The sequence below is a fragment of the Etheostoma spectabile genome, chromosome 19 (assembly GCF_008692095.1).
Source record: "Etheostoma spectabile isolate EspeVRDwgs_2016 chromosome 19, UIUC_Espe_1.0, whole genome shotgun sequence".
Taxonomy (NCBI): domain Eukaryota; kingdom Metazoa; phylum Chordata; class Actinopteri; order Perciformes; family Percidae; genus Etheostoma; species Etheostoma spectabile.
The window spans coordinates 8,523,578-8,537,297 of record NC_045751.1 but is presented as its reverse complement, the minus strand read 5'-3'; the positions used below and the strand labels follow the sequence as shown (position 1 = coordinate 8,537,297).

Sequence of the window (13,720 nt, the reverse complement as noted above, 5' to 3'; positions counted from 1 at the left end):
ACCCGATTCTTAAATGCATTCTTGCATTCACACCTTGCCTCTCAAGAAGAAAGTGGAATTCCCCCTTTGACTGTATTCCCCCCAGTACTGGTAACGCCCACGGACACTTTAATTGGCTAAAACTACTCCCCCGCTGAACTTTTGTCACTTGCTATTTGCTCCTGCTGATATCCGTCACGCGGCTTCCTGCTTCACGATGCGGTTTGTTATTGAAGCGCAGCTCCTTTAAATGTGAGGGGAACAGTCGGAGTTGATGAAGTTGGTGAGTGTACACTTTTAAACACACTTAACGACGTGTTTGTTCGTCGATGGTAATAGAGTTTTATCCGTTTTAACGGTTTTCACAAATGGACTTCTCTTTGAAAAATGAAGACAAATATGAACGATAGCTAGTTACTTAGTAAACCTTAGCTAACCGTTACCGTCACTTTAGGTGGGCGGGCAAGTCGGCCCTCTTGTCGTTTGTTCTTTAAATAATTATATTTCTTAACTTTACAGGAAAATGAAGGATTTAAGTCCTCTGCGAACCGGCTACATAACGTTGTAAAGACACGCGTAAGATGTCAGGGGCCCTCGAGCAAACCAGGAAGCGCCGTCCCCCCAAAATGTTCTTGATCTCGAGAGACATGAACGTCCAGGACGAGCTGGAAGGTACCATTCGTCTGCTGCGGGGGTACATATGCCTGGAGCAAGATTCGGGCAAGAACAGAGGTGACTCCCCTTGGGTCAAGGTATTGACACAAAAACCTACATTAGTTTAAGGCGGCATAATTCATTTTAAGGTAAATTCATTGAATTAATTAGCAGTTATTTCAACACGTAACACATAGTAATTGTTCAAGCAACAATGTAAAGATTTGTTGCTTTTCTTTAGTAATAGTAATATCTCTGGGTGTAATGGGCATTTTCACTATGTTCTGGCACTTTTTAAACAAAACAAAAAAATTATGTATTAAGGATAAAATGTTTAGGTCAGTTGATGCTGAAAACAATAGTTACTTAGCTTCATCAACTAAACTACATTGTCTTCAAAGAGGAACTATATTGTCTTCCAATATTTTTCTATCATTCAGAGGATATATTTTAGGTTGTTTTATGAAGAATAATTACCGTCTTACATGGCTCCTTTGATAACAAATGTTTGTCCATCCTAAATTTAAGACCAATAAAGATACTTTTTTTTTTTTTCAAACTTTTTGATGGAGTTACAATAATTTCTCACCGGTCAGACTTGGCCTTTGGTTGCATAATGTGAGACAGACTGAGCACCAACCATCAATTTATTTCATTTACTTTAAATCCTAAAGTGTGCCTTCTATCACGGCACCCTTTTTGAGCTAATCTCATTCCCACTGAGTGTAGTACTCTGTCGTTTATGTACCTCACCCCTAATTTCTTACCTCATCTTTCCCTCTTATTTATCTTTCCCTCCACCTCCTGTGCTCTCCGCAGGTGTTAGACAATGGCATCATGTTAAAAATAGAAAGGAAGTTCCTGCTTGAAGTCCCGACTGACCTTAACGGCCTATTGGAGCCTGTATCTGACCCGGAGGCTCGCCTAAGACTTCTAAGTAATTCATTAATTGTTAACTAGTAGTAGTGTTACAGTACTGTGCTCATGGACTTGTATTAGTATACTGGACATGCATGTGTTAAGAGGAGAAACAATGGGGAATGTTATTGCAGTGATGGTTGTAGAAATAGTGATAAAAGCAAGAGTAGTAGTAGTAGTAGTAGTAGTAGTAATAACAGTAAACAAGCTACCACAATTGGTGATGAAAATAGTATAATGATGAATGTTATGGTAGTAGCCCATTAATGACAATTGTAGTTGTAGTAGTATCACTAGACATGGGAGCAGGAGCAATAATGAAGAAATATGAGTAATTATTAAAAGAGATTTCTGTGCTGTAACGTGTTGTCTTAAGTACTTTTGAGTGTGTGACCTTTAACTTCATTAGAAGTATTGAGGGTAGTTTTTTAATTTATGTTTTATTAACAATAATAATTTAATAATGTATTAACATTCATGACATATAAAGGCTCTGAGGACAGAGTTAATATTTGGGTTTTTGAAGTGGGAAATGGGAAGTAAATCCAGATCACATTTTTTGTCACTTCCATACTGGCCTATTTGATAATGCTCATGGATAACTAACAGCATATGTACATCAGTTGTTTCCTCCCTCTCTAACTTTTGTTGTATTTTTTCAGACAATCCAGGGAAGCTGCAGCATTTTGCTACCTTGCCTGTCGATTATCCGTTGTGGGTCGAAGTAGGCCAACGTGAAGAGCTTGCGGAGGCAGATCTTAAATACATTGGACCGCTCACCAGAGGGAGCAGCGCTGTGCTATTTGGGGTACAGCTCAAGGTAAACATGAATCAAGGATATAAGAAGAACCTTTTTGGCATCCCACATAGGTTCGAGGATTTAACGCTATTAACATCAAAGTTATAACCCCTAAGATTTGACTGAATACAGCTCTGATACATTAGGAGGAGAGTGAGATAAAATTAAAAACAGTAATGCTGGATCACATGCATACCTTGTTTCCTTTTATTTAAAATCCTAACAATTAAAAAGTACATTATAGAGATATATTTACAGAATGTACATAAATTGAATGAGTTTTGCTGAAAAAAGGGTGACCATAAATTGTGTGTGGTCTGATTTAATAAAAATCTTGAGAATTGATGCTATATAAATATCACAAAAACAGCAAATATCCACATCAAATTATTCATACCTAATACAGGATTCAAAATTAACCTTTTCATCCACCAGCCAAATGGCAAGTAAATGTTCAATTCTTACCATCCACTCAATAGATTTAGATTATCAATGGATTTTTTTGGCTGGTGAGTAAAGCAAATTGCATATTTGACCAGCATTTGGCTAGTAGATGGTGCTTATTTGGAACCCTGAAAATACAGTTGGTGTACATGATCAGGGGAAAGAAGGCTCAATGACCTTGTTCGGTGTTTTTCTCTCTCTGTCTCCTCTGCAGGGTTCAGCAGTAGGTAGAGGAACGGGCAACGGTTCCTTTAAGGGCCACCGTCTCTTCACCTGCCCCGAAGCCTGCGCCCTCTTCGTCCCGGTCAGCCACATCAGGCTCCGCCACTGGTCTAGCGACCAGGACTCTGACGCAAACGAGCGACACCGGGAGCGAGTCCACCGTAGCAACGGGCATCAGAGCAACAATGACCGCCATCCTCATCAGCAGCAGCACAGTCGTCACATTAGTTTCCACCAGCATCGTCCCAGCAGCCCTCCTCAGCCGCACGCTTCGGGCATCGTCCCTCGGACAGCGGAGTCAGCGGCCCTCACAGCTAAAAACCAGGTCCAGGTCCAAGGCCCTGCGTCGCCGCCACCGTTCCACGTTGGCCAGCGGGTGTGTTTTCCCCTGGAAGACAACGTCTACGGGGGGGAGGTGCGCTTCTGTGGTCTCTTACCCGGCCGGTCCTCGTCAGGGATGTACGTCGGAGTCCTGCTGGTCAGTTCAACAAAGTTGTAATTATATGAAGAGTCTGATTCCAAATTAAGTTTTTATCATAAATAATTCTTATTATCTTTTTGTTAAAATTAAGACACATGTCATTCCCCATCTCTCTCTCTTCCTCCCCTCATTCCCTGTCATCTCTCTACTGTTAACTCTATTAAAAGGCATAAAATTCCCCAAATAATTGTAGGAAAAAAACTCCAGGATTACAAATAAAATTGGATGATAAAGATAGTCCTAATTTCCCTTCTAAGTGATAAAAAATCCATTCTAATAATCTATGAGCCATTATCCCTAGCACAGTCTATGCCTTTGTGATAGAACTTATTGCTGCATTCTTAACTAGGGCAATCATCCGTGTTTATTAGAATAGTTTCCCACTAGATGTGAATCCCAAAGCTGCAGACACAACTGCAGCTTTGTGTTTAACTCTGTGTGTTACAGGACGCTCCTGTTGGTAACTGGGACGGGCTCTGTAAGGGAGAGAAGCTCTGCCACATTCCCTCCCCTCTCTATGGACTACTTCTGCCAATCACCAAGGTTTCCTCAGGTAAACGGTTACTGTTTAGTTATATTTAAGTGGCATGGCTTACTGGGACAGAAAGCAGCTAAAAGGAAATTAGCCGTTATACATTTTATTATTTACAGCTGTACCTTTCCTACTGGAATACATCAAAATGTCTTTTGTGAAAAGGACCTATGTGCTTTGGTTATAAAGGAGATTTTAAAGTTGAAATAACAGCTTCTACCAACACTTAAAGCCCAAAAAGTGCATATAAAATAGTTCCTGTTGTGAGGTAGTGGTGGCAAATTAAAATCTCAACAAAAAAAAAATTCTTATATAACAACATATTTTATGAGGCAGTAAAAGTACTTCATGGAAACACAAAACCGCTTCATATGCAGGAGACTTTACACCTGTTTGTATCTATTTTGCATGAAAACATTTCAGGCAACATGTAACTCTTGTTCCATTTTGTCCTCAGAGACGAAATTCAACAGTCACAACCCTCCACACCAAGTTACCAAATCCATCCTGAAGCCAGCACTGCCCCCCGTCACTAAACAAGGCCCTATGTCCCCATCTACTTCTGCTCCCAAGGTTGCCCTGATGCCCCCCAGCAAACAAGCACTTAAACCTCCACCCCAGCCGCCACCCAAGCCCACCCAAATGGCCCTGTCTCATCCCCCTCTTCCACCTCCCATACCCCGCAGCCCTACTTCGCCGACCGCCACCGACCACCTGCAGCACCTTAACAACATATCCGACCCACCCAACGGTGTAGCTGTAGAGGAGAAGGGGGAAGCAGGACCGGAGGGTGAGCTGGAGGTGGGGTCAATGGTTGAAGTGAACGACCCGCCTCTTTTTGGGGTCATTCACTGGATTGGACGGATCAGTGGGATTTCAGAGCCAGTAGCAGGAATTGAGCTGGTAAGGTGAAAGTTTATTAAGCTGTTGTACATTAAAACTGCTTAGTTTTTATAACTATTTTCATAATTTAAGCTTAAAGGTGCCCTGCCACACATATTTCATTACTTTGTGGTAATGTCTGAAGTTCTACCATGGCCTCTTTAACATTTTTTGTGGAAAAAATGCCATGGTTACCTTGTTTCAAGCCATTCTAGCGTGGTATAGAAAGCAATCTTTTTTGTATGGTTGTTGCAATGAGGTTGCGGTGGATCGAGAAATTTGCAAAAAAAGTTGTGATTTTTCTTTTTTGTATAGTTCTTTAAAAATAAAAAGGAAACATGTTTTATGGGAGAATAAAAGAGTTTTCCTAGTAACCTTACCAAAAAGGCTCAGGATGCTGCAAATGTTGATATAATATGAAAATGGCTGGTGGATTTAAGACAAAAAATAATATTTTTTTGAAGGAATCAAATTTGAACATGTCTGTCAGTGGCTTGTTGATCTTTACATTGTGAGTTAATTTCCTATCCTGGCCCGGGACACACATTAATACGGTTTGAGAAAAATACTTATCGGACTTTAACTTATCATTGCACTTATAATAACGAGCGTAGCTGTCCTCAGTTTAGGTCATCCTGTACGTCTCATCTCCGGTTTTTCACGTGTGTGCGTGTGTGTGAAGAAACGTTACAGCAGACATTGATGGTAAAATGTATACAGGTTGGCAGGACGGTCTAAAACGGATGTCTTTTTGGATATCATTTATTTTTTTGCAACAACAGCAAACTAAAGTACAGTCACTGCACTGACATGTTTGATATTGTATCACAGTGTATTACACTGATAAAAAATCCATACCCATTGTGTGTGTCAGGACCAGGAGCTGTCTGCAGGTACAGATGGCAGTTACCTCGGTGAACGTCACTTCCGTTGCCCGGCCAACAAGGGGCTGTTTGTCAAGCTTCGCAACTGCAGACGGGACTCCAGGTTTCCCGCCCCTGAGGCACCCGTCAATCAAGTGGAGCGATGCAACTCTATAGGTAGGAAAGCATTGTTGTGATGTTTGGCAAAATTACTAAACTACTGTGAGAGAAAACAATTTACTTTAAGAGAGACAGTAGTGCCAGCATCTTATAGAGGTTGGAATCACCAGAGGCCTCACGATACGTTTGTGATGATACGATATTGTTGCGATTTCAAACATAATGCAATATTCTGCAGTGTATATAGCAATTTAAGTTACTTCAATTTTTTTCCCAATTTTAAATGTCCCCAAAAAGGAAACTTTGTCAACATCTGTTTTATCTAAAAAGAAACATTTCTGTTTGTTCATGTCACTTCATTTGTATTGCTGCAAAATGGGATTGTCAAGTAAACAAACTGACCAACCCATGTTTAATAATGGATCAATACTTGGCGTCTGTGTATTGATACGGTATTCCAGAAAATATCACGATACTATGCTGTATAGATTTCCCCCCCTCCCCCCCAACCCTAGTATCAAACGGCTATTGGAAGAACTGGATCTAGATACACTTCTCCACTCCAGCCATGATATTTGTGTGCCATACGTTAGTGTGTATCTGAATGTAGTCTATTGGAATGTTTTAATTATGTAATCCCGTCTCTTGTGTGGCTCCCAGCCTTTGCAGAGTGGGGCAGTGAGCGTGTGGAGGATAACACTCCTCCTGTGGACGGGGACGAGGCCAGTGAGCTCTACCAGGGCTGGAAGAGAGGCATCCAGGGTCACCTCAACTCCTGCTACCTGGACGCTACTCTGTTCAGGTACCTTCTCAGGCTGTTCACATACTCTGTAGTAACAGAGAGGATTGCCAGGGTAAAAGGTATATTTAATGGGCGCTTGGGTAGCTCACCTGGTAGAACAGGCAACCCTCAACGCCGCGGCTCAGGGCTTGATTCCGACCTGTGCTACATGTCTTTCCCCGTTCCACCCCCCTTTTCCTGTCTACAGCTGTCCTCTCTATTAAAGGCTAAAATACCCCAAAAACTAAATTTCTATTAAATATATCAACATAATATTCAAAAATATTTATGTCAGTTACTCGATCTGTAATATCATGCAGCATGTTCCTAAAAGTCATTCTTATATAGCTCCTCTTTGTTTCTGATTAATGTAATGGTGGATTCAACTAAAATCTATTTTTAAAAACTCTGGTTGATCCTTCTAAGAGAGTCTGTGTTGTAGAGCTGGGAAATATGGAGAAAATCAAATATCACAATATTTTTGACCAAATACCTCTATTGATATTGTAGTGTTGACAATTGCTTTCACAAAATATGCACACAATGAGATGTTTGATAAATAATCAGATATTTTGATATAATAACTGCTAGAACAGTCTGGTGTGTACTCTACTGTAATGCAGCCTTCAAAACCGGGAAAAGACAACAATTGTGTCATGTCAGGATATTACAATATCCAGATTTTAAAATGATATCCAGCCTCATATATCTCAATTTCCAGCTTACATTAGAATAAACAGAAGTCATGGCTAGTTAGGATCAGCAAGAATTGCTCCCATGAACTAACATATAATAAAAAGAGATTCTTTTTTATTCAATTCTGTGCCTCACAAGGATACTACATTGGTAAACCTGATCTTACAGCTGTTTAGGTGTAAATAATGCTGAAATGTATTCATAAAAAATGGATTATTATATTTCCCCGGTCATCACCAGTATGTCTGTTTCTCTCTCTGCTCCACAGTCTGTTCTCCTGCTGCAGTTCAGCAGACTGGGTGTTGTTTTGGCCCTCTGACCCAGAAACTGACAAAGACTCCAGTCAGGCCCAGGACCTGCTGCGTTGTGAGATAGTCAACCCCCTGCGAAGGTGTGTAAACGTGTATACACAAGTAACTACAGTGCTATTGCAATTGCATTTGCTAATAATGATACATCGATTATTTTTTTCTAAAGGAATGGCTATGTGTGTGCCAGTAAGACCATGGCCTTAAGACGACTTCTGGAGGCTGCAAATAGAGACACAGGTTTCACCAACCAGGAGAAAGGTACATGTGTCTCTGGATTTCTGTCCTACCCCTCAGTTAGCACAGCAGGTGTATGTGTGTGATCAGACTGAGGAATGCTGTCATGCTGTTCCGACAGATCCGGAAGAGTTCCTCAACAAGCTTTTCCAGCTCCTCCGAGTCGAGCCGCTCCTCAAGATCAGGTTATGTCACCCCCACACACACACACACACACACACACACACACACACACACACACACACACCCTGCTTCACTATCACACAGGCCAAATGTTGTTCTTTGACATAATGGAGGTTGTAAAGGCTTTCACACTGGCTGGGAGTCAACTCCGCTGCGTTTCCTGTACTCTGCTGTGAGAAGGTGATTAGTTTGTGAAAACACACTCGCAGGCCCTTTCTCTTAAATCCATCACAGAGAAGTCCATCCATCTTCATCCGCTTATCCGGTATCGGGTCGCGGGGGCAGCAGCTCCAGTAGGGGACCCCAAACTTCCCTTTCCCGAGCCACATCAACCAGCTCCGACTGGGGGATCCCGAGGCGTTCCCAGGCCAGGTTGGAGATATAATCTCTCCACCTAGTCCTGGGTCTTCCCCGAGTCCTGGGTCTTCCCCGACATCACAGAGAAGTGACCCGGCTTATCATTAATTCTTTGTTTATTAAAGTTTTATAAAAGTAAAATGTCTCATAGACTGAAAATGACCCAGATATTTTATAACCAGTGAATTCATAAACAAAGAGAATCAAACCTATTTGCAATTTGTCTCATCTGGACTCTGAATCGGGGGTTTGAATCTGCCACGAGGGTTTTTTCGAGATGATTACCAAAATAGTAAAGCACAAGAAAAAACTATTTCAGCCAATTATTATATTATTATATTTTTCCCTTGTTAATTACTGGATGATTTTACCTCTTCAAGCCTCTAAAAAATGAATTCCAAGATCCCCTCTAGACAAAAAAATACTATTAATGAATTATAATTTGTGTCTAATATGTGTGGTTTTTTTTCATGAAAAAAATCAATGACCTGGTTAAAAATGTGATTCAGAAACATTCCCCCCTTCAGCAGACGCACACATTTCTAAATCTCAATTACTTACGTCATCTTCTCTTACCTTGGACTTTCAGATCGATGACTCATCGGCCTCAGGAGTGTCACCTCTACCAACTCTTCCCGCCTACACTTCCTCCCTCCTCGCCGTCAACCGTCTCGCCAGTTGACTCCCCCATCCCTCTCACCTCGCCATCGCCCAGTCGGATGAGGGTCGCCAGCGTCCAGCAGCTGCTGGAGTCCTCCTTCCTCCACGCCGGCCTCAAGTTTGTCGAGGTAACGGAAACAAGTCGTTGCATGTTGTTAAAAGAAATGACCATATTTTACCTTGTGAGTCACCCAAGACACCTTTTAACTATCGGGTCACGTGTGTTGATCACCCCACCAGACTCCCTCCTGCCTCTTACTGCTCATGCCTCGGTTCGGAAAGGAGTTCAAAATGTTTGACGCCATCTTGCCCACCCTCAGCCTGGACATCACAGACCTGCTGGACGACAGTAAAGACAATTTTCAAGGGGCAAAATCTACATTTTCGCCGCATTTTAGCTTGTATTTGGTTCCGGTTATACTCCAGGTTTAGTTTCAGTTGAATACAGATCAGATTTTCTAGAATTAGTTTTAGTTTACTTCAAATTTATTGAAGCAATCTTAAGATCTAGCTAGGTTCACATCAGTTTTTGTTCTGTACCCAGTTTAGTTTTAACTGCTGTGTACTTTTTGTCTCTCTCTGTCTTTTTAGCTCTGAGACAGTGCAGTATCTGTCAGGCTGTAGCTGAGTGGGAGTGTCTCCAGTGTTATGAAGACCCAGATATCACTCCCGGTCATCTCAAACAGTACTGCCAGACCTGCAACACACAGGTACCCACTTTGGACCTGACATTATTTTGTAGCCTTAAAAAAAAACAATGATGGCAGGTTTAAATGAACATGATATAAAAAAGAAAGAGGTATAAGTTCAATGTGAAGCACTCTTCAAGCGTGATTTATACTTCGGTGTAAAATCTGTGCCGTGGCTACGCATGTAGGCACTTGGAGGCGTAGCCCGACGTGCACCTCTCGAAAAATGTCACAACACACATCGTGGTTTGGTATCATTGCATCTCTCCCAACTCATTTCCTGGTTCTCCTTCTCCATAAACAACATGATATCAAGGAGAGGGTTAACGTTTCCTGCTACAGATTTCCCACTGTGGTGAGAAAGTGTGGTGTCTCCCCTGTGGTCAGGGGAGACACTGTGTTTCTCTCACTATGACTCTATGGTCAGTACTCATTCCGAAGCTAATCGCAGTCACTCTCTCACTTCTCCCTCGCTCTACCACACACTCCCCACAAACACACACACAAGCTGGCTAGATGCACACACAAATACACAAGTATAAACATCAGGGCGCTTACGTAGGCTACGGCGAAAACTCTGAGTGGAGCCTCCGCAGAAGCATAAATCAAACTTTACCCTCATTTTCAGTCTCTTTTGTGTCATTTTTTTGCTTAACATCTTAGCTTTGTTGGTCTTTTCTATTAATCGCCAGGTCCACAGTCACAGGAAGCGGGCGTCCCACAGCCCGGTGAAGATTGCTGTCCCCGGGGGATCGTGGACCGGCCCTTTGCATTGCACCCGCCGACGAATGTCTCTCTTTGCCGTAACGTGCATTGAAACCAGCCATTACGTGAGCTTCGTCAAGCACGGGCCCCTCCCCACCGACTGGCTGTTCTTTGACAGTATGGCAGACCGGGAAGGTGAGAGATCCTCTCTTAGATACATTCTAGTAACAGGATTAAAACACAAAACAAGCACTGTTAAAGCGCTCCTATATCTCTCACCCAGGTGGCGAGAACGGCTTCAACATCCCCCGGGTGAAGGCGTGTCCAGAGGTGGGCCGCTACCTCAGCCTATCAGAGGATGAGTTGAGCAGGGTCGACTCCATCTCCTTACGGGAATCCGCCCGCCGCCTGCTGTGTGACTCATACATGTGTCTGTACCACAGCCCCGAGCTCAGCCTGTACAAGTGACACAACACACACACTGATGTGAGCGTGGAACAAGATGCTGTAAAACTGATGCTAACTTATTGTACTCAGGCTTAGTCTTATCTTAACCGTCAAATGACGTCCAAATTAGTAACTTTTGAGTGATGATAATCAGAGCCCTTGTTACTTTATCCAGTAGAATATGAAATGTTCATTAACACAGATTTTTTGTTTGGCCCTGTTCACACCAAAATACAAGCGTTTGTGCCTCCAATTTTCTGAAAAATAAATACCCTGAGTTTCCCCAACTCCATTTCCTAATCCAAACAATAATCAATTTGTACAATGTGACTTTGAAACAGGTACCATTAAAGAAAAAAAAGATTTTGTAAAGCAGGCGGGACATTTTTTCATCCAGATGGTTAAAAGACTCTTTTAGAGAATTCTGGTTATACGTTCATAACTGCAAAAGGCTTTTTAAATAACATTCTGGGTTTCATAGATTGCAGAGTATTTATTTTACAGCAAATTGAATGCATGGCTTTTTCTAAATCAGATCTCATTTGAGATGCATTTGAGACCTTTTCTGGACCCAGGTGTTCTGCAGTTTGACCTGGATCTACTGTGGGTCATATCTCGTTATACTATCTCCTTGAAAAAAAGGAAGAACAGGGCCTCAGAACGTAAGCTAAATGAGATTAGCAGTATTACCTAATATGTCTAATGAACAAACAGCCTGTAGTAGATGTGTACACTCATGAACTTGATAGTGAATGAGTCTGATGGGCGGCAGTAGTCTTCCCACCTGAGTTTACCTGTGTCTTAATAATGCTCACACTGTACAGAACCTCTGTGCCTGTAACATATAACACATGTACACTTTACAATTCAATTTGCACTGCTTCATTTACATGTCAGTATGTGTGTATATAATAACATTGCCTTCAGCTGACTGTAAAGATTGCACACAGCTGTTTAAACATTTTTTATTGTTTCTAGTTTGTTAAATATAATACAAACAATGGGGAAAATGTCCTTACTAATAAATGATACTCTTCTAGTTTTCTTTTTTAATGTTTCCCCAAACATGCAGAACCAGCTTGATACAAGGTACTATAGTGCATCCAGATGTCACACCAAATAATATAGAGTATATAAATAAGTAATACAATATCTTAATATGAAATAATATAAAAACATTTACCACATTAGTTTTTTTATTATTCTTTAAAATATATACATATATTATATGTAAATGTACCCATTAAATTATGTAATAGTATTTGTCCCTTTTTATCAAAGTTATTTATATATATATATATATATATATATATATATATATATATATATATATAGCAAATAACAAAGTATACCTTGTGTATACAACTTATATACAACCTAAATGAACAACTAATTTGATAAACGTGTAAAACGTACGGGTGTTTTATGTTTAACAGCTCTTTTGTTTGTACATTCAGCTAATAAGTTCCCATTTTGGCTTCCCTTCTTGTAAATGTTGATTTATGAGTATAAAATCTGGTCAAAATAACAAATAATTAAATAAAACTGAGAGAAAGAATTCCTGTCATACTCAAAGTAATCTAAATTGATTGAAAATAAAATCTGCAATAAATCCTGACAATTGAATTCAGAGTTTTGTATAAAGGCAAGATCAAAATAAATGTTGTTGAGCGACCCACAAAAAAGTGCAGCTTACATTATCGTCTTTATACCACATATCGTAAGTATACCAATTTGACTTTGTTTATCAGGGGGGGAAAAAACAAATAATACTAATACATTTACTGAATTGTCTGATATTTACTCTTGAATTTTTCCCCCTACGGCTGTTTTAATTGCATTCAACAAAAAAGATCGACTGCCATTTTCCTTAAAACCTTTAAGATGAAAACAATGAAAACATCAAAAACAGCCGAGTATACCTATAGTGCTGAGTAAACAACATATAAATGCAGTTGAAAGTAATAAAATATCAATGTTGAGCCACTGCTGAAAGATTTTTTTTTTTAAATATGTATGTATATTTATTATTTATACATAATATACAGAATTGTTTATCTAACAAATTATTTTGAAGGAACTTGAAGACCTGACGCAAGTTCCGGATCACCAGCGTAACGTCAACAACGTCATCATTGCGTGCCCCGAGTCGACGAGCGTGGAAGGCTATTCACCTGCACAGCAAGCTACATTTTTTGCTAATTTCATCCAGAAATAACGACAAATAAACCAGATTGCGGTCGCTTGAATGTTTCTGTAAGGTAAGAGATGAATGTTAAATGACGGCTTATCGGCGCATTTAGATATTTCGTCATGTTGGAGCTGCTTTAAACAGCGACGTCAAGTGATGGTAACGTCCTCATTCTTTTCTAACGCGTTAGGTGATTTAAATGGTCTGTTTTTCACTTTGAATTGTGCCAACGTTGCTTCTCCTCGTGCAGGCGAAACTACGCGATGCTTCTCGCTGCTGAAATCAAATTGGCTTTATTAGCAATCAATAACTGTTGCTTATGACGGCCTGCCGTTGGTTTTTTTTTTTCTCATTTCTTTCTTACAAATACTGTAATATTTTACAACATCAGATCATATTCTTTTGGAGTCGAGGAGCAATTAACAGTCCTGATTGCAGGTGCAATGCAAGGCCATGAAAGCGTTTCCTAAATACCTGTCCCAAAGATATTGAATAAGTAGACGAGTGTCACTTCAACCATAACAAATACTACTGAACAGTTTCTCTTTACGACCAGGATAGAAATATAGAAA

The 13,720-nt window shown here is 40.6% G+C and overlaps 1 protein-coding gene across 1 annotated transcript; it reads left to right on the top strand.

Moving 5' to 3' along the window:
• The first annotated feature begins 100 nt into the window (after positions 1-100).
• cyld3 (cylindromatosis (turban tumor syndrome) 3) lies at positions 101-11,996 on the top strand. Its single transcript, XM_032543982.1, has 17 exons — positions 101-262; positions 499-731; positions 1,453-1,570; positions 2,214-2,371; positions 3,009-3,494; positions 3,945-4,050; positions 4,487-4,932; positions 5,786-5,951; positions 6,555-6,696; positions 7,640-7,762; positions 7,849-7,940; positions 8,038-8,101; positions 9,046-9,244; positions 9,357-9,465; positions 9,708-9,826; positions 10,498-10,705; positions 10,794-11,996. Exons 2-17 carry the CDS (start codon positions 561-563, stop codon positions 10,976-10,978), a joined length of 2,892 nt encoding a protein of 963 aa, XP_032399873.1. The 5' UTR covers positions 101-262; positions 499-560; the 3' UTR covers positions 10,979-11,996.
• Positions 11,997-13,720: the final 1,724 nt, after the last annotated feature.

Excerpts from the sequence above, each read along its gene's own strand:
- cyld3 (XM_032543982.1), top strand. The coding sequence starts at position 561 with ATGTCAGGGGCCCTCGAGCAAACCAGGAAGCGCCGTCCCCCCAAAATG. Across the intron at positions 5,952-6,554 it reads GGAGCGATGCAACTCTATAG|CCTTTGCAGAGTGGGGCAGT; the intron begins GTAGGAAAGCAT and ends TGTGGCTCCCAG. Across the intron at positions 7,941-8,037 it reads TTTCACCAACCAGGAGAAAG|ATCCGGAAGAGTTCCTCAAC; the intron begins GTACATGTGTCT and ends CTGTTCCGACAG.